The 27,352-nt window shown below is 32.0% G+C and overlaps 2 protein-coding genes across 3 annotated transcripts in view; one reads left to right on the top strand and one right to left on the bottom strand.

The window, feature by feature from the left end:
* Positions 1-27,352, bottom strand: part of rtv (QVR superfamily protein rtv) — a 392,548-nt gene that overhangs the window by 113,077 nt on the left and 252,119 nt on the right. For both annotated transcript variants that reach the window (XM_075303263.1, XM_075303262.1), the window contains one exon: positions 22,464-22,532. In XM_075303263.1, the coding sequence (XP_075159378.1) occupies positions 22,464-22,494 (31 nt within the window). In that variant the 5' untranslated portion in view covers positions 22,495-22,532. The remainder of the gene's footprint in view (positions 1-22,463; positions 22,533-27,352) is intronic.
* Positions 1-27,352, top strand: part of LOC142232439 (uncharacterized) — a 74,834-nt gene that overhangs the window by 22,723 nt on the left and 24,759 nt on the right. The gene's annotated exons all lie outside the window — the stretch shown is intronic.

The following is a 27,352-nucleotide window of genomic DNA, read 5'->3' as shown; positions in this document are numbered from 1 at the left end:
TAAACATTATTTCTGATTATGAAAATGAGTTGACTTTAGTTAAATTTTGCGAAAGAATAGAAAATTTTTCTTATTTTAATTATTGTTTGTAAACTAAAATTGCGACAAAAAAGTTTTATACGAATGAAGTACACAATTTTATTAAATTGGAAAATAGTTCACAATTTACTAAAATGGGCGAAGTTTATTTAAAATGCGTTCATATGTTTCTCAAATGAGTATTTTTTCTTAAATTGTGTCTGTCTTGAACATCATATAGAATCACTATTGATTCTATATTGCAATCATAAGAATTTTGGCAAATTGACGACCGTGTTGTAATCATAGTTTTTTACGTACTTAATTTAAACAAGTATATAAAGCAGTAAGTTCGGCCGGGCCGAATCTTAAATACCCACCACCATGAATCAAATATTATAGTTTCCTGTGAAAATTTCAGGGGGATTTGATGACAAGCAGATCAGTTCAACCAGTACACTTCCCCAAGATAAATTCAAAGATTTTACCTATGAAGACTATATCAGATTCTGGATTTATAAGAACCATATTTGTTTGAGTTTTAGAGGAATCATAAACATCGTGTGCAAGTGTGCAAGAAAACGATGAAATAACGCCTTGATTTAAAATCTAACATCTGTAGATTTTTACCCCCATTATTTAAATGATTACCAGAAGTAAAATCTGGAAAGTATAATTCAGTTTCAAGCAATTTTCATTATCAGTGCACATGGACCGATATTCACCATTTTCGGCACATCTCTTTATGTTCCTAAAATACTTCTAGATTTAAAATTTCATGCAAAATAAAAATAAAAACTATGGTTTATAAAAGCCCAAGAAGTAAAATCGGGAGATCGGTCTATTTGTGGAGATAAACCAAAACATGGACCAATACACGCCATTTTCGGCTCTCATATTTAAGGTCCTAAAATACCTGTAGATTTCTCATTTCAGGCAAATTGGATAAAAACTACTAAAAAATAAAATCATTTCTCAATCTCAATCATAAAAACCTCCAGATTTTCGATTTCAGGCAAAGTGGACAACAATTACGGTTTCTATAAGCCCAAAAAGTAATATTGGAAGATCGGTCTATCTGATGGCTATATCAACACATAGACCTATACTCACCATTTTCGGCATACCTTTTTATGGTCCTAAAATACCTCTAGATTTCCAATTTGAGGCAAGTTGGATAAAATCTACGGTTTCTATAAGCCCAAGAATAAAATCTGGAGATCGGTCTATATGGGGGCTATATAAAAACATGGTCCGATACTCATCATTTTCAGCACACCTCTTTAGGGTTTTAAAATACCTCTAGATTTCTAATTTCAGACAAATTGGATAAAAATTACAGATTTTAGACGCCCAAGAAGTAAAAACTGGAGATCGGTCTGTATGGGGGCTATACCAAAACATGGACCGATACTCACTATTTTCGGCACACCTCTCTATTGTTCTAAAATACCTCTAGATTTCCAATTTCAGGCAAATTGGATAAAAACTATGGATTCTATAAGCCCAAGACCACATATCGGGAGAACGGTCTATATGGGGGGTATACCAAAACCTGGATCGATACTCACCATTTTTAGGACACCTCTTAGTGATCCTAAAATACCTTTAGATTTCAAATTTCAACCAAATTGGATAATAACTACGGATTATAGGAGCCCAAGAAGTAAAATCGGGAAATCGGTCTATATGGGGGCTATACCTAAACATCAACCGATAGTCACCATTTTTGGCACACCTCTTTATGGTGCAAAAAAACCCCAAGATTTCCAATTTCCGGCGAATTGGATAGACACTATCGATTCTAGAAGCCCTAGAAATATAATCGGGAGATCGGTCTATATGCGGGCTATACCAAAACATAGACCGATACTCACCATTTTTGGCACACCTCTTTGTGGTCATAAAATACCTCTAGATTTCCATTTTTAAAAGCCCAAGACCCCAAATCGGGAGGTCGGTTTATATGGGTACTATATCAAAACTTGGACCGATATAGCCCATCTTCGAACTTGACCTGCCTGCAGACAAAAGGCGAATTGCTTTATTATTGAAGACTGTAGCGTGATTACAACAGACAGACAGACGGACATGGCTATATCGTCTTAGAATTTCTCCCTGATCAAGACTACATATCTATATATATAAAATTCAATCTATGTTTGTTTATTTGTTTGTTTGTTTGTTTGTATGTTCCGAGTTGGCTCCGAAACGGCTGAACCGATTTACTTGAAACTTTCAGAGATCGTAGGGGGCGTCCATGTGGTGAAAATAGGGTACCTCATTTTTTGACACCTGGTCGCTGAGGGGGACCTCCCCTTTGTCGGACTTTTTGAAAATTGGACCAAAGTTGACCAATTTGCTTGAAATTTTCATTGAAGGTTGGGGTTGGCATCTACATAAAGATCCGCTACTTTATATTTCGATATTTTGTGGCGGAGGGGGCCCCCTTTGTTTGACTTTTTTTTAAGTACAGTGAAAAAACTAAAATTCTCTAAATTATCTGAGATTTACAGAGAACATGCAGTGAGGTTATGGAGTTAATATGGGGTATTTGATGATTTCATATATGGACGGGGAGGGGACCTCCCCCTTGCCCTACTTTTTGAAACTTGGAAAAAAATTATGCGACTTGCTTGAAATTTTCATTGAATGTTGGGGTTGGCATCTAGACAAAAACCCGCTACATTATTTTTCGATATTTGGTCGGGGAGGGGGACCACCCCTTTGCCCGACTTTTTTTAAGGTACAGTGAAAACAAAACTAAACTCCCCCGACATAAATTTTACGGAAAAAATGGGTGAGATTATGAAATTTATATCAGGTTCCTGATTTTTTAATAAAAATAAAAGGGCATAGGGAGACATCCGTTTCTCTTAAGTACATACAGAGAAACAATTAAACTTTTACCGAGTTACTTGAAATTTAGAGAGGACTGGGGAGAGGTTACGATATTAAAAGTTGATACCTGATTTTGTGATATTTGGACGGAAGAGAGGCCGCCCTTTTAGGCTTATAATTTGCTTGACATTTTCTGGGACGTTTACAAAAGATACGCTACATCACTTTTCGATATTTAGTCGGGGAGTAGGTCCTCCTCTAAAACTGCAAAAAACAAAAATTCTTAAGTTTTCTTGAAATTTACATAGGCAGTGGGGGAAGGTTATGAACGAAGAGGCAACCTTTCTTGCCCCACACTTGAAGGAAAGTTTCAAGAATTTTCAGGGAAGGTTAGGGACGTCCCTTTAAAACAATAGAGCAAAATTTAAACATCGCCGATCTACTTGAAATTTACAGGGAACGTGGGAGGAGGTGATTAAATTTATACATGATTTTTAAATTAGTATATGATTTTTCGATATCTGGTTGGGGAAGGGGAAAATTGAAATAAACTTGGTCGATTTACTTCGATAGAATTTATAGGGACCATTGAGTAGTTGCGAAATTAATATAGGGTACGTGATAGTCCGATATCAGGTCGGAGTGGAGCGAAGGTGGGGGGAGGGTTCCCTTTTGTCCGTTTTTTTTCTTAAATTGAAAGTAGAGGGTTGTCCGTAAATGGGAAATGGTTTTTGCACAGGCTTCTGCCAGACTTCTTTTTAGTAAAGAACTTAAATTTACATGAAATTAGTGTTGTAAATTTTGATTACTTTTGACTACTCGTTACTACTCGTTACTTTTGAATTGAGTACTCGTTACTACTCGTTACTTTTATAAAAAAAAATTAAAAAAGACATTGTGGGCACTTTTTAATTATATCTTCCTCTTTTTTAAATTTAAAAACAGTATAGAAAAGCAAATTACATTATCCAGTTTTATTCTAGTGTTATAAAATGTGGTGTTGTAGATATATGGGTCTCGTTAGAAAAAAATTGTCACCAATTATTCAAATTTTTAGAGCCAATTTCGTATTCACTATTTGGTATTTTTTCGTCAGGGTATATCTAAATGACATTGTGTATTACTGATGCTTGCAATTTGCCAACTTTTTAAATCCACCATTGACAGTGGATGAAAATATTAAGCGATCATTTTTATCGTGAGACCCAATGTTGAAATTTTCCAAGTGTTTTTGAATAAGCTTGGGTACCTTCTCTGAAAACAATTGGATTGAACCAGCTGAAGTCAACGACATTATTATTCATACTATTCGCATGAGACGTGATCCATGTGATGCTTTGAATTATAGCTCCCATCTACACCCAATGCAAATTTTTTCAAATGCAAACGTTTTTAAGAAATCAGATAAATTTTTCACTTTCTTCAAAGGAAGAAGCCATATATTCTTTTCGTGTTATTTTAACTGATAAAACGATTTTCGAAAACTTCAATTAATATTTTCCAAGAAGTCAAGAATTTTACTTCCAAACCGCCAACTTACTTACCGTCAGAAGAAAAAAACTGGCATTGAAGATATTGAGTACTCTTTTTACTAGTAACGAGTACTCAAAAAATTAGTCAGTAACGAGTACTTGTAATCAAATACTCGTTACTTTCCCAACACTACATGATTGGCAGCCAACGTAGAGGGTGCATCATTTCCAACATTTTAGCAAATGTTAATGTGGTAAAATTTTTTACTATTTTTGCTTTTTCCGATTTATTGGATGGGAAACAGTAATTCTTTGTATGTTATTATAATATAGTGCTTAATTTTCAGATATGTTGAGGAGAAGGATACCTTTCCTTGACAAACCACACTTAAAATTCACAAGAAATATAGAAGAAGGTACACCCTCTCCCGCCGTATTTGTACCTATAAACGAAAAATCAAGTAGTCCGATTTGTTTAAAAGAATTCAAATCTTTTCGAATTTGTTTTCAGCACGAAGGATATAGTTGACTAAGTTAACGCAAAATATTCCTCCAAATATGCTTCGGAAGGCGCAGCGAAGCGGGCCGGGTTACGCTAGTACTTTATATAGTCGGAAATCGATGTGTTACAAACGGAATGACAAACTTATTATACCCCCGTCACCATTCTATGGTGGTAGGTATAAAAACAAATTGCTGCTACGACCATGTTCAAACACACATTCCATCATTTGAAATATTTCCATTATTGCATATCGTCAATATTGCAATAAAATACTATGACCAAGTAAATTAGAAGTTACTTCAATAATAATTTCAATTTAACTCCTCCACTAAATACCATAATCTAACTTATAATTAAAAACAAAAGCCTCCAATAAACGGGTGAATTGTTTTAGACTGTAAACCCCCTTAATTGTTGCTCTTTATATATTTCAGTTAAGCACTATTGTAAGTGGTACTTCTATATCAATTCATTGAAACACAAATCAAATTGATGAAATTGTTACGATTTTTAATTAAACGGTATGCGTATCGGACAAATGAGTTTCAAACAGACAGTAGAAACAGCAGCAGCAGCAGTAAGCTAGAAATATTCGCTTGATTTTATCAAGCGAATCTACCTCAATAACCGGTAACAAGAAAAATGCACTCATAATGTGCAACTAAGCGCAAAAAATGCAACAATTTTTCGCATTTAATTTTTACATCCCATAGATTGTTTTTGGAATTTAAAGAAATAAAATAACCATCAGTAAACGAGCTAAAATAAAAAGAGTAAACAAAGGCCATTGTAAGTTGCAGGTTGTTGTTGTTGTTGTGAAATCTATAAAAATTTAACTATATATTTATTCTATAGAATGTACATTAATACACTGCGATTTATTTATGTTACTATACATATGATTATATGATTATTTTTAAAATATTTGGATAAACCTTTCGTACTGTTCATTTTAGCCTTTATGTATTGAAACAGACACATTCTGAGGTTGCGTAGTAAACATATTCTAAACTTGGATTATTGCCGTTACCAAAAATTGTGTTCTTTACATCGTTTTAAAAAAAGGGGCCAACTAAAGTGATTTGTTTTTATTAAATAGAGTTTCTTTGCATCAGTCTCTATGTAGCAGTTCTATTTATAGTGGTCTATAAATAGAACTGCTTGTCCGTTGATGCATATAGCAGTAATTGTCTCTTGAAGACAATAAGATGGATAGTATGGTTGCTTATAAACTCTATAGGTTTGGTTGAGTAAAGAGACAGCCTCATACTTTAGGCTCGCCTAGACTACTCAGTCAATTGTGAGGATGAGGATGTGATGAACTCTTCTCTTATCAAGGGGAGCCCCATGGTGCAATGGTTAGCATGCCTGCCTTGTATACAAACGGTAGTAAGTTCAATCCCAATTTCGACTGGACTCCAAAAAAAGATAGTCAGCGGCGAATTATCCACTCTCAGTACTACTGGTGTCATTTCTGAGTGTCCCAAGCTTCTCTAAGCGGTTTCACCGAAATATGAAACACCGTACGGACTCTACTATAAAAAAAGTGGTCCTTGGCATTGAGAACTTAGATATTGTTTCAAACTGTAAAAGCAAAAATGTCGGAAATTACATTAAGTTTTAGAATCAGTTTATATTTGTTCGAATTGGCTACCTTTGTCACGAATTATGGTCTTCGAATAGTCGACAAAGTTGCGTGAATGTGGCTCTGCAACACTTTGGCCCATTCCCGGTAATATGAGATGGTCGATACTTTGGTATTTTTGAGTGCCAACCTTATTCTCTCAAAATGACCCATGCGCAAAAGTTTAATGGATTAAGATCTGTAGATTTTGGTGGCAATTGTGCGATAGAAATGAAGCGAGGAATCTCCTTTATAAGCCGTTCTTGGTTGACGGTTACCATAGTTGGTAGAATTATACCAAAAATGGTAGATTTTTACCATTTGGTGATTGGTAGGATTCTTGATATTTTGGTAGATTTTGCAAAATATTCGTCTCTAAAAAATTTCTATAGACATAAAATTTTGACATAATTTTCTTTAGAAATAAAATTTTGGCAAAATTTTCTATAGAAATAAAATTTTGGCAAACTTTACTACGGAAATAAAATTTTGGCAAACTTTACTACAGCAATAAAATTTTGGCAAAATTGTCTATTAAAATAAAATTTTGACAAAAATTTCTATAGAAATATAATTTTGACAACATTTTCTATAGAAATAAAATTTTGACAAAATGTTTTATAGATATAAAATTTTGACAAAAATTTTTATAGGAATAAAATTTTGACATAATTTTCTAAAGAAATAAAATTTTGACAAAATTTTCCATAGAAATAAAATTTTGGCAAAATTTGCTATGGAAATAAAATTTTGGGAAAATTTTCTACAGAAATAAAATTTTGGCAAAATTTTCTATAGATAAAAATTTTTGAAAAAAATTTCTATAGAAATAAAATTTTGGCAAAATTTTCTATAGAAATAAAATTTTGACAAAACTTTGCTACAGACATAAAATTTTGCTAAATTTTTCTATAGAAATAAAATTTTTCCAAAATTTGCTAAAGAAATTTTGACAAAAATTTCTATAGGAATATAATTTTGGAAAACTTTATTACAGAAATAAAATTTTGACAAAATTTTTTATAGAAATAAAATTTTGACAAAATTTTCTATAGAAATATAATTTTGACAAAATTTTCTGTAGAAATAAAATTTTGACTAAATTTTCTATAGAAATAAAATTGTGTCAAAATTTTCTATAGAAATTCTATAGAAATTTTGACAACATTTTCTATATATAGAAATAAAATTTTGACAAAATTTTCTATAGAAATAAAATTTTGACTAAATTTTCTATAGAAATAAAATTTTGACAAAATTTTCTATAGAAATAAAATTTTGACAAAATTTGCTATAGAAATACAATGTTGGAAAAATTTTCTATAGAAATAAAATTTCGACAAAATTTGCTAGAGAAATAAAAAGTTGGAAACATTTTCTATTTAATTAAAATTTTTACAACATTTTATATAAATATAAAATTTTGACAAATTTTTTAATAGAAAAAAAATTTACAAAATTTTCTATAGAAATGAAATGTTGACATATTGTTCTATATAAATAAAATTTTGACAAAATTTCTACTGATATACAATTTTGGCAAATTTTGCTTTGGAAAAGTTTCTAAAGAAGTAAAATTTTGTCAAAATTTTCTATAGAAGATTTTTTGTCTGGTAGTTTTTTGGTAGAATTTTCTCCAAATTTTTGTAAATTATTTTTGTTTCGAGTTGTAACCGTGGTGGTGAGTCCTGTTGGAATATGCATCTTCTGCTGCCGAAGTGTTTGTGTGTCCACGGTTTCAATACTGTGCTTAAAACATTTTCGCGATAATATTCAGAATTTATTTTGACCCCACGGCCCTGACCATTGTCATTAGCAGCGCTTGGTCAACATCAAAATCGAGTAGACTCGATTTGCTAATCAATCAACTATCGATGAGTAGTTTGAGTAGCAAAATGTAGATTCGTCGAAAAGTCGATTCCCGAATTGAAGTTGTGAGAACTTGTACTTCTTTCACATGTGCTTGCAATCAGCAAACTGATGTTCATCTAGAATATCAAAATGTCTCATGTTTCAATGTTGCTCATATAAACCAACCTCTCGCAATTGCACTGGTAGAGAAAGTTTCATTATATTAACGAAGGGAGCCACCTTGGTGCAATGGTTAGCATGCCCGCCTTGCATACACAAGGTCGTGGGTTCGATTCCTGCTTTGACCGAACACCAAAAAGTTTTCAGCGGTATCCCACCTCAGTAATGCTGGTGACATTTCTGAGGGTTTCAAAGCTTCTCTAAGTGGTTTCACTGCAATGTGGAACGCCGTTCGGACTCGTCTAAAAAAAGGAGGTCCCTTGTCATTGAGCTTAACATGGAATCGGGCAGCACTCAGTGATAAGAGAGAAGTTCACCAATGTGGTATCACAATGGACTGAATAGTCTAAGCGAGCCTAATACATCGGGCTGCCATCTAACCTATCCATTGTATTAACGAAATGTGTCATTAAAACTGAGCCAATGAAACAAATTCATTGATGCAACGAAATTTTTCGTTATTACAACGAATTTTTTGTTAATCAACGCAACGTTTCGTACTATTAATGAACATTTTCGTTGTCTTAATGAAAATGTGTCGAAGCATCAATGATAAAGGTGCGTAGGATCAATTTTAATGAAATTTTCTTTGTGTGTGGACAAAAATATTGGAATTTGGTGTTCATTTAGAAACAAAAAATAATCATTTACTGAAAATGGTCAACAAGCCCCCAAAATCATTTGATATTTTCAATTTAAAAATCTATAAGTAAAGCCTATTTCGTCCCTATTGAAATTCGCAGCAATATACACACAAAGAAAATTTTGATAAAAAATTGAGCCAACGAAAAGTGTTCATTGATATAACGAAACATTTTCATTATTACAATGAACATATTCATTATTAGTACGAAACGTTACGTTGATTAACAGAAAATTCGTTATGATAGCGAAAATTTTCGTTGTATTAAAGAATTTGTTTTTTAATGACACATTTCGTTAAAATAACGAATCTTTTTTCTATTAGTGTAGCAAGCAATTTTATATCTTGTTAAGAGTTTAGTGGTAACATTTTGATTTTATTGTTCGCATTTGTAACAGACGCTATATCCAGCAGAAGTATTTAATATAATTTTCAGCTTAAATGAATAGCAATGCAATCTATTGCGGTTCTAGCTCATAATTGTATATATTATTGACGTTTTCAGTTCATATTTTCAATTATATGCTTTCGTATATTTATACAATTCAGTATTCAGGCGGAACCCTGCTACACTATTCAATTGTCTGTCCAACGGCCAGTTGTTGGTGTATGTAGGTATTTATGTTTTCGATTTTTATGTTTTTTCTTTTTTTTAAATTCCAAACTGCTATTTGTAGTTCTATGTTGGTTATTAGATTTTTTTGTATTCATTTATTTGTTCTCGTTTGTTATAGAGTTTGCGTTGGTTTTATTATTATTATTGTGTTGTTTTTGTTATTTTTTTTTTGTGGATTTCATATGAAACCCCGTAATTTGTTGTCGTTTTATGACATGCACAATTTCAAGTTTTAATTTGATCTTTTTGTTGTTCACTTTCATAAATATTTAGTTTAAATATCGTTTATAAACGATTTCCTGACTATTTGGAATGTCAGATTATACATGAAACGAAATGTGCCTATTCTCGGTGAGAACAAAAGGGCTGAAGCTAATACTTTGCTCCATTCAATTTTGATGTTCATTGTAATAAACTAAATCTTAATTTGAACATGAATATAAGCTACACGAGAAATATTGAATCTAGGCCCTAAATCACATTCTGAATCAATCTAACTCTGACTGTCTATCTGTTAGCCGTGTTCGGACGCAAAGTGTGATCATGTTGAGACCACGGTTGCCACTCAATCCAACAATAATCTACCAAAATTTTAAGAAAATTTTACCAAAAAAACTACAAATTAAAAAATTTTATTTTGAGTTTTTGATTTCTATAGAAAATTTTATCAAGATTTTATTTCTATAAAAAAATTGTTAACATTTTAGTTCTATAGAAGATTTTGTCAAACTTTAATTTCTATAGAAGATTTGGTCAAAATTTTATTTCTATAGAAAATCTGGTCAAAATTTTATTTCTATTTCTATAGAAAAGTTGGTCAAAACTTTAGTTCTATAGAAATCTTTTTCAAAATTTTATTTCTATAAAAATTTTAGTTAAAGTTTTATTTCTATAGAACATTTTGTCAAAATTTTATTTCTACAGAAATTTTTGTCGATATTTTATTTCTATAAAAAATTTTGTCAAGATTTTATTTCTATAGAAAATTTTGTCAAACATCCATTTCCATAAAAAATTTTGTCAAAATTTTATTTCTATAGAAAATTTTGTCAAACTTCCATTTCCATAAAAAATTTTGTCAAAATTTTATCAAAATTTTAGTTCAATAGAAAATGTTGTCAAAATTTTATTTCTATAGAAAATTTTGTCAAACTTTTATTTCTATAGAAAATGTTGTCGAAATGTTATTTCTATTGAAAATTTTGTCAAACTTTTATTTCTATAGAAAATGTTGTCAAAATTTTATTTCTATAAAAAATTTAAAAAAATTTTATTTTGCAGTTTTCGATTTCGATAGAAAATTTTGTCAAAATTTTATTTCTATAAAAAATTTGTTAAAGTTTTAGTTCTATAGAAGATTTTATCAAACTTTTATTTCTATAGAAGATTTGGTAAAAATTTTATTTCTTTAGAAAATTTTGTCAAAATTTTAGTTCTATAGAAAATTTTTCAAAATTTTATTTCTATAAAAAATGTCAACATTGTATTTCTATAGGAACTTCCATTTCTATAGAAAATTTTGTCAAAATTTTATCATAATTTTAGTTCAATAGAACATTTTGCCAACATTTTAGTTCTATAGACAAGTTTGTCAAACTTTTATTTCTATAGAAAATTTTGTCAAAATTTTAGTTCTATAGAAAATTTTGTCAAAATTTTATTTCTATAGGAAATTTTGTCAAACTTCCATTGCTATAGAAAATTTTGTCAATATTTTATCAAAATTTTAGTTCTATAGAAAATTTTGTCAAAATTTTATTTCTATGTTATAGAAAATTTGGTCAAACTTTTATTTCTATAGAAAAGTTGGGCAAAATTTTAGTTCTTTTGAAAAGTTTTTCAAAATTTTATTTCTATTAAAAATTTTGTCAAAATTTTATTTCTAGAGAAAATTTTGTCAAAATTTTATTTCTATAGAAAATTTTGTCAATATTTTATTTCTATAAAAAACGTTGTCAAAATATGTTTTTCATATGCTTCGATGGAAAAATATGTATTTCGAACACAAATATGTATTTGTCACAATATTTTGAAGTGAACGCATATAATGTTAAAATAAGTATATACGACCGTAAGATCGGCCAGGTCGGATCTTATATACCCTCCACCATGGATTGCATACCACACAATTACTTGGGTAGCGGTAGCACTTGCCGATGGCAAGGTATTTTAAAACTTCTTAACACCGTCTACATTATTTATATAAATAATTAATAATTTATAAATAATATATATATATATATATATATATATATATATATATATAACACCGTTAGTCCATAGGGGTATATATTAAACAAAAACAAGTATGTACAGCAGTAAGTTCGGCCGGGCCGAATCTTAAATACCCACCACCATGAACCAAATATTAGGGTTTCCTTTGAAATTTCAGGAGGGCTTGAGGACACTTCCCGAAGATAAATTTAAAGATTTCACCTATGAGGACTATATCAGATTCTGGATTTATAAGAACCATTTTTGTTTGAGTTTTAGAGGAATCATTAACATCTCTTGTAAGTGTGCAAGAAAATTATAAAATAACGTCTTGATTTGAAATCTTAAATCTGTAGAAGTAAAATCTGGAAATTTTACATTGAGTTTTAAGCAATTTTCATGATCAGTGCGCCTTCTACACCCTCAAGAAGTGAAGTCGGTCTATATGGAGGCATTACCAAATGGACCGATAAAAATTTAATCCGACACACGTTGTTGTAAGCCTAAAATACCAGAATATTTACAATTTCAGGCAAATCAGATAAAAACTACGGTTTCTAGAAACCCAAGGAGTTAAATCGGGAGATCGTTCTTATGGGGGCTATACTAAAATATGGACCGATACTCACCGTTTTCGGCACACCTCTTTATGGCTCGAAAATACCTCTAGATTTCCAATTTCAGGCAAATTGGATAAAAACTTCGGATTCTAGAAGCCCAAGAAGTAAAATCGGGATATCGGTCTATATGGGGGCTATACCAAAACATGGACTGATACTCACCATTTGTGGCACACCTCTTTATGGTCCTAAAATACCTATAAATTTCCAATTACAGGCAAATTGTATATAAACTACGGATTCTATATACCCAAGATGTAAAATCGGGAGATCGGTCTATATGGGGGCTATACCAAAACATGGAACGATACGGACCATTTTAGGCACACCTTTTGATGGTCCTCAAGTACCTCTAGATTTTCAATTTCAGGCAAATTGGATAAAAACTACGGTTTCTATAAGCCCAAGACCCCTAATCGGGAGGTCGGTTTATATGGGGACTATATCAAAACCTGGACCGATATAGCCCATCTTCGAACTTGACCTGCCTGCAGACAAAAGACGAGCTTGTGCAAAATTTCAGCAGGATTGCTTCATTATTGAAGACTGTAGCGTGATTACAACAGACAGACAGACCGACAGACGGACATCGTTATATCGTCTTAGAATTTCTCCCTGATCAAGAATATATATACTTTATATAGTCGGAAATTGATATTTCGATGTGTTACAAACGGAATGACAAACTTATTATACCCCCGTCACCATTGGTGGTGGGTATAAAAAAGGCCGATTAAATACGTAAATAATTCAGTTTGACGAAATTTTCTATAGAAATAAAATTTTGATAAAATTTTCTATAGAAATAAAATTTTGACAAAATTTTCTATAGAGGTAAAAGTTTGACAACATTTTCTATAGAGGTAAAATTTTTACAAAATTTTCTATAGAAAAAAATGTTGACAAAATTTTCTAAAGAAACAAAATCTTGACAAAATTTTCTATAGTAATAAAATTTTACAAAATTTCTATAGAAATAAAATTTTACCAAAATTTTCTATGGAGAAGTTTGATAAAATTTTCTATAGAATTGAAATTTTGACAAAATTTTCTATAGAAATAAAATTTTGGCAAACTTTTCTATAGAAATAAAGTTTTGATGAAATTTTCTATAGAAATAAAATTTTGATTAAATTTTCTATATAAATAAAATTTGTACAAAATTTTGAATAAAAATAAAATTTTCACAAAATTTTCTATAGTAATAAAATTTTGACAACATTTTCTATAGAAATACAATTTTGGTAGATTTTTTTGGCGATATGGACCAATTTTTGTGTGATTGGGTATCAGCTATATATAACTATAGACCAATATGGACCAATTTTGACATGGTTGTTAGCGGCCATATACTAGCGCAATGTACCATATTTCAACCGATTCGGATGAATTTTGCTCCTCCAAAAGGTTCCGGAGATCAAATCTGGGGATAAATTTATATGGGGGCTATGGTGTTAGAGACCATATACTCACACGACGTAAAAAAAATCAACCGGATCAGGTGAACGTTGCTCCTCCAAGATGCCTCGGAAGTCAAATCTGGGGATCGGTTTAAATGGGGGCCGATATGGACCAATTTTTACATGGTTGACCATATACTAACACCACGTACAAAATTTCACTCGGATCGGATGAAATTTGCTTCTCCAAGAGGCTCCTCAAGCCAAATCTGCTTATAAGGGGGCTATACGTAAAAGTGGTCCAATATGGCCCATTTGCAATACCATCCGACCTACATCAATAGCAACTACTTATACCAAGTTTCAAGTGGATAGCTTGTTTCGTTCGGAAGTTAGCGCGATTTCAACAGACGGACGGACGCACATGCTTAGATCGACTCAGAATTTCACCACGACCCAGAATATATATATATATATATATATATATATATATATATATATATATATATATATATATATATATATATATATATATATATATATATATATATATATACAATATTTCGAACAATATTTCGATGTGTTACAAACGTAATGACAAAGTTAATATACCCCCATCCTATGGTGAAGGGTATAAAAAATTCCCAATAAATCGGGCATTTCGGATCACACCCAAAAAAATTAACTTACAATGAAAGAAAATGTGGGTTTATTTGAGAAAATTATAACTAAATTAGTTTTCTAATTCAACATGTTACAAACAGGTTAATATTTTTTGTCAAATTGAAGAACATTTTTTTAAAAATAATAATTTTTTTCAGTTGTGTAAGAAAATTTCATATGATGAGGGAGACTTATGGACTCAATTTAAGCAAACTTCTCCCATTTTACGAAAATATGAACTATTTTAGTTTTAGTAAAATTGTGCACTATATTTGTATACAACTATTCTTCTTATTTTTAATTCACGTCACTAAAGTTAGCAAGAAATTATTCAAATAAGGAACATTTGCCAACATTAGGCAAAATATTGTTAAAATCAACTTATCTTCATGAACTAAAGTTCAGTTGGGGCGCAAATACCCTTTTTTTTGACCGTGATATATACACCCAGAGAAGGAATATTTTATTTTTGGGTGGTGACCATGTAACATGGTTTTCGCAACAATGTTATTTTCTCGCAAATCATGTGTCTGATTTCGGCAAGTAGGTTATATTCGACGAGAAAATAACATTTTAGTGACTAACATGTTACATGGTCACCATACAAAAATAACATTTTGCTCTTCAAACATGTTTGAGGTGATCATATTCCTTCTCTGCGTGTATGAACGATATTTTCTTTATAAGATCGTTCAAATATATCGCGAATTTTTTCACAAGTTTTGCCATATTACCCTCATATGTTATGTTATCAATTCTCATCTGTAAATATGAAAATTGTCAGATTCCATGTATTCTCACGAAGATAATCATGCTATAGGAACCAAAATTATTCAAGTTTGGTTTATGTCTATATGTGACCTCTTGCTGTGTCATGCTTATCTATGGCTGCTGAAATTAATATGTAGCTGACATAAATGGGCACTTCTTAAACTTCATATAGATTATAATGAAGTCGTCTATGTCCCACTATAATTTTTCCCACTTTGTTTTTGTGACAATGTTCCAACAAGATTTGTGTTTCATCACAAAAATTAAGATCTCTTAAAAGCTTTTTGAGACAATTGATAGTAATATGCTAATATTAGGAGTTTTCCCACCTAAATATTTTCACACTTTTTTTCGATTGTGTAGACAATATGAAGTCATTAGTGACTAAATTGATTTATGATTAATTATTATGAATTTTGTTTTTTTTTTGGAGATCTACACTTATGGTAACCATAGAAATTGGTGGCTGATATCCTACAGTTTTCCCCATAAACATAGTTGTCCATTAGGCCATTAGTGGAATAATAATGAAGTGTTAAGTCTTAGAAGCAAGAAACTTAATTTTTATTTCAATTCCATTATTTATGTCTTGTGTAGTTTTTATTGAAGTCTCAAAACCTTTTTAGGGTATATAAATATTCATTTGGATTTTCAGTGATTTATTTCCATGTAGATTTTAGTTGGGAAGGTGATAAGATGATATAGCAAATAAATCACAAAATAAATAATTACACTTAAATTGACTCAATGATTTTAAAAGTTTTTGCCATTCAATTCATCATCATCATAAATCTTGTACACTATCATTGATACACATACACATACACACACTCGCATTAGAAGATTTGAAATCTCTTCGTTTGAAGGTGTAGTTCATTTTTAATCCAACCTCTCCAAAAAGAAATCTAAAATTCAAATCTTTATTTATAGGAATTTTCTGTGTTATCTGTCTTGGAGCCATTAGGGGCGATTCTTTTTACTGGCTTGGTGTTTTTGTTTAATACAAATTGATTTGATTGCTTGTATTAATTTGCTAAATGTTTTCGAAATAAAAATCTATTAAATATGCAAAACATGTTTTGTGTTTTGTTTCATTTCCATGTATATTCGATTAATAAAGATTTTGTGTGATATTTAACATCATTTTCTGTCTCAGCAGAACATTTTTTAAATCCCTCCATTATTAAAATTCCAAAATAACAAATGAATTGAAATGAGTTCAAAGACGATGTTAACAACTGGAAACCTCCTACGCGTGATATGATCAAAAGAAAGCTTATAGTTTTTTGTTTGTTTTAAATATGAATAAGTATTGAACACAAATAAAAAAATCAGTCAAGGTTGACATATATGAACAGGTGATTTACTTCATATGGGCGTGGTTCACTCCGCCCATTTGAAATTTAGCATGTTATGTATTCGATATTGAAATTGAAGTTAATAATATTTTAATATAAATTTAAGTAAATTAAATTTCAAATATGAGCAAATTATCCCTTGTCATAACCTTCAACTTATAGTCGATTCCGATGGATTTTCGATTTTCGCAAAGAAACTATTTTAATATTTAGAAATATCGCATATGCTATTTTATTCAATAACTACCCAGCAAAAAAATTTGGAAGTTCTTCCAAAGGCACAATTTTAAAAGCACTTCCAAAAGATGCACTCCCAATTATGTTCTTTATTTTAACTACCCAGGAAGTTATTTTAATTCAATTTTTTATAACTTGGTTTTTTCATACTTTTAATGGGTAATTTTAACTTTTTTTGTTTCAAGTAGGTTAAAAACAGAGTACAAGACCATGTTAAATTCATCACTTCTGCGTCAATTTTGCACCACTTACGGATCTAAAAAGAACATTTTCATTACTTTTTTGGCGACGCTTTTTTTGCTGGGCAATAAATAGTTTGTTATTTCCCATTCCGGAATGTAACTCGTTTCCCATCATAATCAGGGCATCTACTTAAAAGTAATGCAAAAAAGGAAGTACGAGCATACGACACCGGCCTTTAAACCATTGATCCACGATCAAATTTCAATGGATGCATCTCAACTCCAGTTGTATGTAACATAAATGATATCCTTATCCTTACCTTCGTATTATAGTCTAGTTTAGTTTGAAGAGAGGACCAGATGTTTGTAGGAAAAATTTGACGATACTTAGGTTAGGTTGGGTGGCAGCCCAATGTATCAGGTTCGCTTAGCTTATTCAGTCCATTGTGATACCACATGCTGAACTTCTCTCTTATCACTGAGTGCTGCCCGATTCCATGTTAAGCTCAGTGACAAGGGACCTCCATTTTATAGCCGAGTCCGAAAGGCGTTCCACATTGCAGTGAAACCACTTAGAGAAGCTTTGAAACCCTCAGAAATGTCACCAGCATTACTGAGGTGGGATAATCCACCGCTGAAAAACTTTTTGGTGTTCGGTCGAAGCAGGAATCGAACCCACGACCTTGTGTATGCAAGGCGGGCATGCTAACCATTGCACCACGGTGACTTAATTCAAAGAGATAATTGTGTTTCAAACTGTAGGAGCTACATGGCCCAATGGATACTGGATCAAAATAAATTACGCAAAATTAAACAAATTAATAAAAAACAAGTAAATACGACTGAAAGTTCGGCCAGGCCGAATCTTATTTGCCCTATACCATATATGGCGTACAAAGTTCTATTAATGACTGTCATCCATAATCGAATAACTTGGGTTGTGATAACAGTTTCCGATGGCAATGTATATTAAACCTTCTTAACATTGTCTTCCAAATCACCAAGTGGTTCCGCAGGCAAATTTGCGGATCTGTTTATATGGGGCTATATATGATTATGGACCGATATGGACCAATTTTTGCATGGTAGTTAAAGGGCATATACTAACATCACGTTCCAAATTTCCCCCAGATTGGATGAGATTTGCTCTAGCAGTAGTCTCCGGCAAATCTGGGAGTCGTTTTATATGAGGGCAACGCCATCCGACCTACATCAATAACAACTACTTACACCAAGTTTCAAGATCGCTAAACGGAAAAAGTACGTAGTTAAACGAACGCTAAATTTAACTTATTTTTATTTCAAAAAATTATTTGTTTATAGTTAAATTTTATTATTGTTTTCGAAATATTCCACAGCGCCACACTGTGGAACAGGGTATTATAAGTTAGTGCATATGTTTGCAACATCCAGAAGGAGACGAGATAGACACATTGAGTCTTTGGCAAAAATGTTCAGGGTGGGCTCCTGAGTCGATATAGCCATGTCCGTCTGTCCGTGAACACATTTTTGTAATCAAAGTCTAGGTAGCAGTTTTAGTCCAATCGACTTCAAATTTGGCACAAGTATGTGTTTTGGCTCAGAATATCCAAAATCAATAGGGTTCTGATTTTGGAAGAAATCGGTTCAGATTTAGATATAGCTCCCATATATATATTTCGCCCGATATGGACTTATAGGGCCCCAGAAGCCAGAGTTTTACCCTAATTTGCTTAAAAATTTTGGGCAAGAAGAACAATTAGTACTCTAGTCAAGTGTGCCAAATTTTATTGAAATCGGTTCAGATTTAGATATAGCTCCCATATATATCGTTCGCCCGATTTATTCTCATATGACCACAGTGGCCAATATTTTACTCCGATTTAATTGAAATTTTGCACAGGGAGTAAAATTAGCGTTATAGCTATGCGTGCCAAATTTGGTTGAAATCGGTTCACATTTTGTCAATATTTTATTTTCATTGAAAATTCTGTCAAAATTTTATTTCCATAGACAATTTTGTCAAAATTTTATTTTCATAGAAAATTTTGCCAACATTTTATTTCTCTAGAAGATTTTGTCAAAATGTAAATTCCATAGAAAAGATTGTCAACATTTTTTTTTCATATAATTTTTTTTTGAAATTTTATTTCCACAGAAAATTTTGTCAACATTTTATTTCCATGTTTTATTTCCATAGATAATTTTGTCAAAATTTTATTTCTATAGAAGATTTTGTCAAAATTTTAGTTCTATAGAAGATTTTGTCAAAATGTAATTTCCTTAGAAGAGTTTGTCAAAATTTTGTTTTCATAGTGTTTTTCGAAATTTTATTTCCACAGAAAATTTTATTTCAATTGAAAATTTTGTCAATATTTTATTTCCATAAAAATTTTGTCAACATTTTATTTCTATAGAAAATGTTGTCAAAATTTTATTTCTATAGAAGATTTTGTCAAAATTTTATTTCTATAGAAAATTTTGTCAAAATTTTATTTCTGTCGAAAATTTTGTCAAAATTTTATTTCTATAGAAAGTTTTGTCAACATGTTATTTCCATAGAAAAGATTGTCAAAATTTTGTTTTCATAATTTTTTTTCGAAATTTTATTTCCACATAAAATTTAGTCAATATTTTATTTCCATTGAAAATTCTGTCAAAATTTTATTTTCATAGACAATTTTGTCAAAATTTTATTTCCATAGAAAATTTTGCCAAAATTTTATTTCTATAGAAGATTTTGTCAGAATGTTATTTCCATAGAAAAGATTGTCAAAATTTTGTTTTCATAATATTTTTTTTTTAAATTTTATTTCCACAGAAAATTTTGTCAAAATTTTATTTCCATTGAACATTTTGTCAATATTTTATTTCCATAGAAAATTTTGTCAAAATTTTATTTCTATAGAAGATTTTGTCAAAATTTTATTTCTATAGAAGATTTTGTCAAAATGTAATTTCCTTAGAAAATTTGGTCACAATTTTTTTTTCATAGTGTTTTTTTTTGAAATTTTATTTCCACAGAAAATTTTGTCAAAATTTTATTTCAATTGAAAATTTTGTCAATATTTTATTTCCATAAAAATTTTGCCAAAATTTTATTTCCATAGAAAATTTTGTCAAACTTTTGTTTTCATTATTTTTTCCGAAATTTTATTTCCATAGCAAATCTTTTCAAAATTTTATTTCTATAGAAAATTTTGTCAAAATGTTAATTCCATAGCAAATTTTTCTGAAAATTTTATTTCTATAGAAAATTTTGTTAAAATTTTATTTACCGATTTACTCTCATATGACCACAGTGGCCAATATTTTACTCCGATTTAATTGAAATTTTGCACAGGGAGTAAAATTAGCATTATAGCTATGCGTGCCAAATTTGGTTGAAATCGGTTCAGATTTAGATATAGCTCCCATATATATGTTATTCTGATTTCGACAAAAATGGTCAAAATACCAACATTTTCCTTGTAAAATCGCCACTGCTTAGTCGAAAAGTTGTAAAAATGACTCTAATTTTCCTAAACTTTTAATACATATATATCAAGCGATAAATCATAAATAAACTTTTGCGAAGTTTCCTTAAAGTTGCTTCATATTTAAATGTTTCCCATATTTTTTGTACTAAAATTGTGTTCCACCCTAGTGCATTAGCCGACTTAAATTTTGAGTCTATAGATTTTGTAGAAGTCTATCAAATTCTGTCCAGATCGAGTGATATTTAAATCTATGTATTTGGGACAAGCTTTATATATAGCCCCCAACACATTTGACGGATATCACATCCGAAAATTTAGATCTACAAAGTGGTGCAGGGTATTATATAGTCGGGCCTGCCCGGCTTTAGACTTGCCTTACTTGTTAAGCATGCTATGGGGCATGTGGCACCGTTTTGTTGAAACCACATGTCATGCAAGTCGAGCTCTTGCATTTTAGGATAACAACAAATTGGATATCATCTCACGATAGCACTTAATATTCACAGTTACGTTACGATTCGCGTCATCTTTGAAGAAGTGCGGTCCAATGTCTATTAACCGCACCAAACTATGGCCTTTTTTGGAGGCATTAGTAACTTTTGCAATGCTTCTGACTGACCTTCGACAACTCTTTGCAGATCTTTCTTAACAGAGCACGCATTTTGATAATAAAATTCAATAATTTGAAAGCGTTATTCGTTTGTAAGACAACTCATGGAGGACTTATAGATCCATTTGCATCTCTTTGTTAATTAGTAAAGAAAACGTTTTAGATTTAAAGAAATAATCTTCAAATTATTTATGATATCAATAATTATTAGATGTTATAGGCGAAGGATCATGGCAATCAAACCAATAATGTTTTTTTAATATTTTTTGTATATTAATTTACACTAAATACATATATAAACAAAGAAATTAACAGTGATATGGAATCTAAAAAAGCTTCAAATATAGGCCAATATTTCTTTTGAGGATTTTGCATCTTTGGTTTAAATTTTTTCTTTGTTTTGAAATTAAGAAAATATTTTTTTACTGTGAAGTATAAGTCATAATATGAATTGTTCAATTGACTTTTATTTATACCTAAAGAACTTTGTTAATATATTGCAGAAAGAGAATGGAAATTTAATAGAACAGATCTATATCCCAATTTATATTTTATCGACACAATATTTAACGATGGAGAACTCCCTAAAAATGTCCTTATTTTAAAGAAATTACATACATCTTTGGAATGGAATCAGTACCCAAATTCTTAATGGAAGATGAAATTCTTTGGGTCCATGTAAATTAGACCGATTTTATGAGACTGAATTGATCAGTATATATTATATTGCATCAAGGATCATAATTTTCCTTGGTCACGTATTTGTACAGATCAACGTTATTATATACTGACCCGGTTCAGCTTTATAAAAAAAAATAAGCAGTTCGATGATATACATATTTATTAGTAATCATAATTACTTCAATAATGTTGGTGATGACGTATACTTCTACCTTGAAATACACACAATTGTTAAGATATCCAAAATCAGAAACAAGAAATATTCTGCAAAGGAAAGGAAACCTTTGAAATTCCTTAACAAGCAATAGTGCGCAAAATATATTTTTCGTTTTATCGAATGAATATCATTTTCATGCATGGATCAATGACAAGGATTTTTATGGTGCTTTGGATAAAGTTCCCGAATCATTCGGGTTTTTCGGTTGAATGATTTTCTTCGTGTGTTGTTTTAGGATTTAAATATTGTTGGGTTTAAGGTGTGATCGTACGTCAAGATGATCGTTCATTTCAATTCATTACCTGTGAATGTGAGTAGACCCTGGACAGACATACATAATATACACTGAACCAATTAAAAATTGAGGAAATCTGTAAATATAAAATTATAATTAAATTGGTTAATAGATATTTCCAATTTAAACACCATTACGAATTGAAAGGAGAGTTAATAAAAGTTTTAGAGCAATGTGTTTATTAAGCGTAAGATAAAAGTTAAAAACGTGAGAAATTTTAGTTTGCAATTCGACACCGAATTATGTGATGAAACTATAGTTTTTTTTAACATAAAATACTTTTGATGAAAAATGTTCTCCGTGTAAATGCTAATAATTCAGTATATGGTGTTTTGTTTCTTTTGCACACAAAAAAATAACGTTGTATACTTGCATATTCTTTTGTATCTGCTCTTTCGTGTCGTGTTTTTTATTAATATCAATTTCAAATATTTTGACCGACTTCCAAAATATCAATCAGTTATCGTTTGGATGTGCCTTTCTTGATGGTCTGTTGAAGTGATACATTTTCAATTTCTGTGTTTAGTATTTTGACCTAACAAAAGAAAAAATATGGATTTTGTAAGGCTTTATTGGAATGCTAAATATTTCGATGAGGATCACAATCGCACGCGTCTCATGTGACACGAGTTGAGATAACAATTTGTTTTAAATGCTGTTCATAACGAACATTCCGACCATTTTTGCTACAACCCCCATCATATACTAACATTGTTATTCCGAGTATACTAACATTGTTATTCCGTTGGTAACGTACCGATATATTGGTCTAAGACACTATAAAATTATATGGGGTTTGGGTGAAATTCTGTCAAAAACACAATTATTTATAGTTCTAGTTGGCCATATGTCGTTTTGTTAGCTGATTCGACTTTACCCCCATTTTCATGAAGCTCTGCTAGTGCTACGTTAGCTAACGAACTTTTAAACCGTAATATCTACATATCTGTCATCTTGCGTATATATTCCATATGCCAGTTAACCGGAGAAAAGATAATTCCACTTTTCTTTCTGTTAACTGGCATCTAACCCTTTCACTACCGAAATAAACCTAATGTTACAAACTTTAATCTTTCTCCTGTTTTCACCTTTTCTAACAGCATGTAAAACAAAAATTGTAATTTTGAGGACATACCTCAATTACTTCAAGAGCCTATACGAGTTTGTTCTGAAAATTTGATTCTTCAATTGTGACCAAATTACTTTACAACAAGTAAATACGGCCGTAAGTTCGGCCAGGCCGAATCTTATGTACCCTCCACCATGGATTGCGTAGAAACTTCTACGAAAGACTGTCACCCACAATCGAATTACTTGGGTTGTGGTATCATATACTATCACCACGTACCAAATTTCAAGCAGATCGGATGAATTTTGCTTCCCCAAAAGGCACCGGAGGTCAAATCTGGGGATCGGTTTATATGGGAACTATATATAATTATGGACTAATAGGAACCAATTCCTGCATGGTTGTTGGATACCATATACTAATATCATGTACCAAATTTCAACCGAATGGGAAGAATTTTGCTCTTCCAACGGGCTCTGGAGGTCAAATCTGGGGATCGGTTTATATGGGGCCTATATATAATTATGGACCGATACCGACTAATTTTTGCATGGGAGTTTGAGGCTATATATTAACACGACGTACCAAATTTCAACTGAATCAGATGAATTTTGGTCTTCCAAGAGGCTCCGGAGGTCAAATCTGGTGATCGGTTTATAAGGGGGCTATATATAAAATTATGGACCGATGTGAACCAATTTTTGCATGGTTGTTAGGGACCATATACTAACACCATGTACCAAATTTCAGCCGGATCGGATGAAATTTGCTTCCCTTAGAGGCCTCGCAAGCCAAATCGGGGGATCGGTTTATATGGGGGCTATATATAATTATGGACCGATGTGGACCAATTTTTGCATGGTTATTAGAGACCATATACTAACACCATGTACCAAATTTCAGCCGGATCGGATGAAATTTGCTTCTCTTAGAGGCCTCGCAAGCCAAATTTGGGGGTCCGTTTATATGGGGGCTATACGTAAAAGTGGACCGATATGGCCCATTTTCAATACCATCTGACCTACATCAATAACAACTATTTGTGCCAAGTTTCAAGTCGATAGCTTGTTTCGTTCGGAAGTTAGCGTGATTTCAACAGACGGACGGACGGACATGCTCAGATCGACTCAGAATTTCACCACGACCCAGAATATATATACTTTATGGGGTCTTAGAGCAATATTTCGATGTGTTACAAACGGATATCAAATATCAGTTATAGTTTTTGTGTGAATGTCCATTTACTAGAGACATACAGTAGACAAATGAATTCAAAATGTGGTATTTTTCATTTATTGTTAAAGAAGTTTATACAAATATATTTTAGTGTTCGCCAATATGGAAAATATTTATAGCTGATTTATATTAAAGCCTCCACCTTAAGATAACATCGAGAAATAAATCGAAACTGAGTGGGGATATAGAGTTTGGAGTCGTTTTCGAATGTCCTCCTAAGTGAACATCGGTAGTCAAAGGGTTAAAGCCTAACGGAGCTACATGAAAATGGCCGTTAGAATGGGTATATAAAAGAAAGTTCGATTGAAAGGAGGTCTACTTGTCGTAAAAAATATTTGATATTAAGGAAATAGTCAATATTACGAAGGTTGTTATCTATATTTCGGGATTAGAGAACAAAAACAAATTTTAGCCATCGAAAAATCGTCCATTACCTTTGCCACGATGTCATAGACGTATTTTGAAGCACCGCGAGCGTATTTTTATAGCATTTTCTTCGACCAATCGACACGACCCGTTTTTGAGCGATTGACAAACTGTGCGTCAAATGTTCACACAATAGGTCTGTTCGCGTACTTTTCCATTAAAAAATATCCAGTCAAAACTAGCAAGAGAGTGAGAGTGTAGTTTACTCTTTTTGCTTAAAAATGCTGAAAAGTACTCGAACGGCATCCAGTAACTATTTGCACATTAAAATATTTCAGCTTCTAAAATATTAAAAACAAACAACAGATCCTGTTTTTATACCCTCCACCCTCTAATATTTCGATGTGTTACAAGACCCCATAAAGTATATATTCTGGGTCGTGGTGAAATTCTGAGTCTAAGCATGTCCGTCCGTCTGTTAAAATCACGCTAACTTCCAAACGAAACAAGCTACCGACTTGAAACTTGGCACAAGTAGTTGTTATTGATGTAGGTCGGATGGTAATGGGCCATACCGGACCACTTTTACGTATAGCCCCCCATATAAACCGACGCTCAGATTTGGCTTGCAGAGCCTCTTGGAGGAGCAAACTTCATCCGATCCGGTTGAAATTTGGTACATTGTGTTAGTATATGGTCTCTAATAACCATGCAAAAATTGGTCCATATCGGTCCATAATTATATATAGCCCCCATGTAAACCAATCCCCAGATTTGGCTTGCGGAGCCTTTAAGAGAATCAAATTTCATCCGATACGGTTGAAATTTGGTACATGGTGTTAGTATATGGTCTTTAACAACCATGCAAAAATTGGTTCACATCGGTTCATAATTATATATAGCCCCCATATAAACCGATCCCCACATTTGGTTGCGGAGCCTCTAAGAGAAGCAAATTTCATCCGATACGGTTGAAATTTGGTACATGGTGTTAGTATATGGTCTTTAACAACCATGCAAAAATTGGTTCACATCGGTCCATAATTATATATAGCCCCCAAAAAAAGCGTTCTCCAGATTTGACCTCTGGAGCCTCTTGGAGGAGCAAACTTCATCCAATCCGGTTGAAATTTGGTACATTGTGTTAGTATATGGTCTCTAATAACCATGCAAAAATTGGTCCATATCGGTCCATAATTATATATAGCCCCCATATAAACCGATCCCCAGATTTGGCTTGCGGAGCCTCTTGGAGGAGCAAAATTCATCCGATCCGGTTGAAATTTGGTACATGGTGTTAGTATATGGTCTCTCACAACCATGCAAAAATTGGTCCAAATCGGTCCATAATTATATATAGCCTCCATATAAACCGATACCCAGATTTGGCTTGCGGATCCACTAAGAGAAGCAAATTTCATCCGATCCGGTTCAAATTTGGAACATGGTGTTATTATATGGTCTCTAACAACCACGCAAAAATTGGTTCTACATCAGTCCATAATTATATATAGCCCCCATATAAACCGATCCCAAGATTTTGCTTGCGGAGCCTCAAAGAGAAGCAAATTTCATCCGATCCGGTTCAAATTTGGAACATGGTGTTAGTATATGATCTCTAACAACCATGCCAGAATTGGTCCATATCGGTTCATAATTATATATATCCTCCATATAAAACGTTCTCCAGATTTGACCTCCGGAGCCTCTTGGAGGAGCAAAATTCATCCGATTCGTTTCTAAGTTTGTACGTGGTGTTAGTATATGGTCGCTAACAACCATACCAAAATTGGTCCATATCGGTTCATAATTATATATAGCCCCCATATAAACCGATCCCCAGATTTGGCTTGCGGAGCCTCAAAGAGAAGCAAATTTCATCGGATCCGGTTCAAATTTGGAACATGGTGTTAGTATATGATCTCTAACAACCATGCCAGAATTGGTCCATATCGGTCCATAATTATATATATCCCCCATATAAAACGTTCTCCAGATTTGACCTCCGGAGCCTCTTGGAGGAGCAAAATTCATCCGATTCGTTTCTAAGTTTGTACGTGGTGTTAGTATATGGCCGCTAACAACCATACCAAAATTGGTCCATATCGGTCCATATCGGTCCATAATTATATATAGCCCCCATATAAACCGACCCCCAGATTTGGCTTGCGGGGCCTCTTGGAGGAGCAAAATTCATCCGATCCGGTTGAAATTTTGAACGTGGT

This window comes from Haematobia irritans, chromosome 3 (genome assembly GCF_050003625.1).
Source record: "Haematobia irritans isolate KBUSLIRL chromosome 3, ASM5000362v1, whole genome shotgun sequence".
NCBI classification, from domain to species: Eukaryota; Metazoa; Arthropoda; class Insecta; order Diptera; family Muscidae; genus Haematobia; species Haematobia irritans.
Note: the sequence above shows the minus strand (reverse complement) of the source record. Positions and strands in the feature narration are given on the sequence as shown.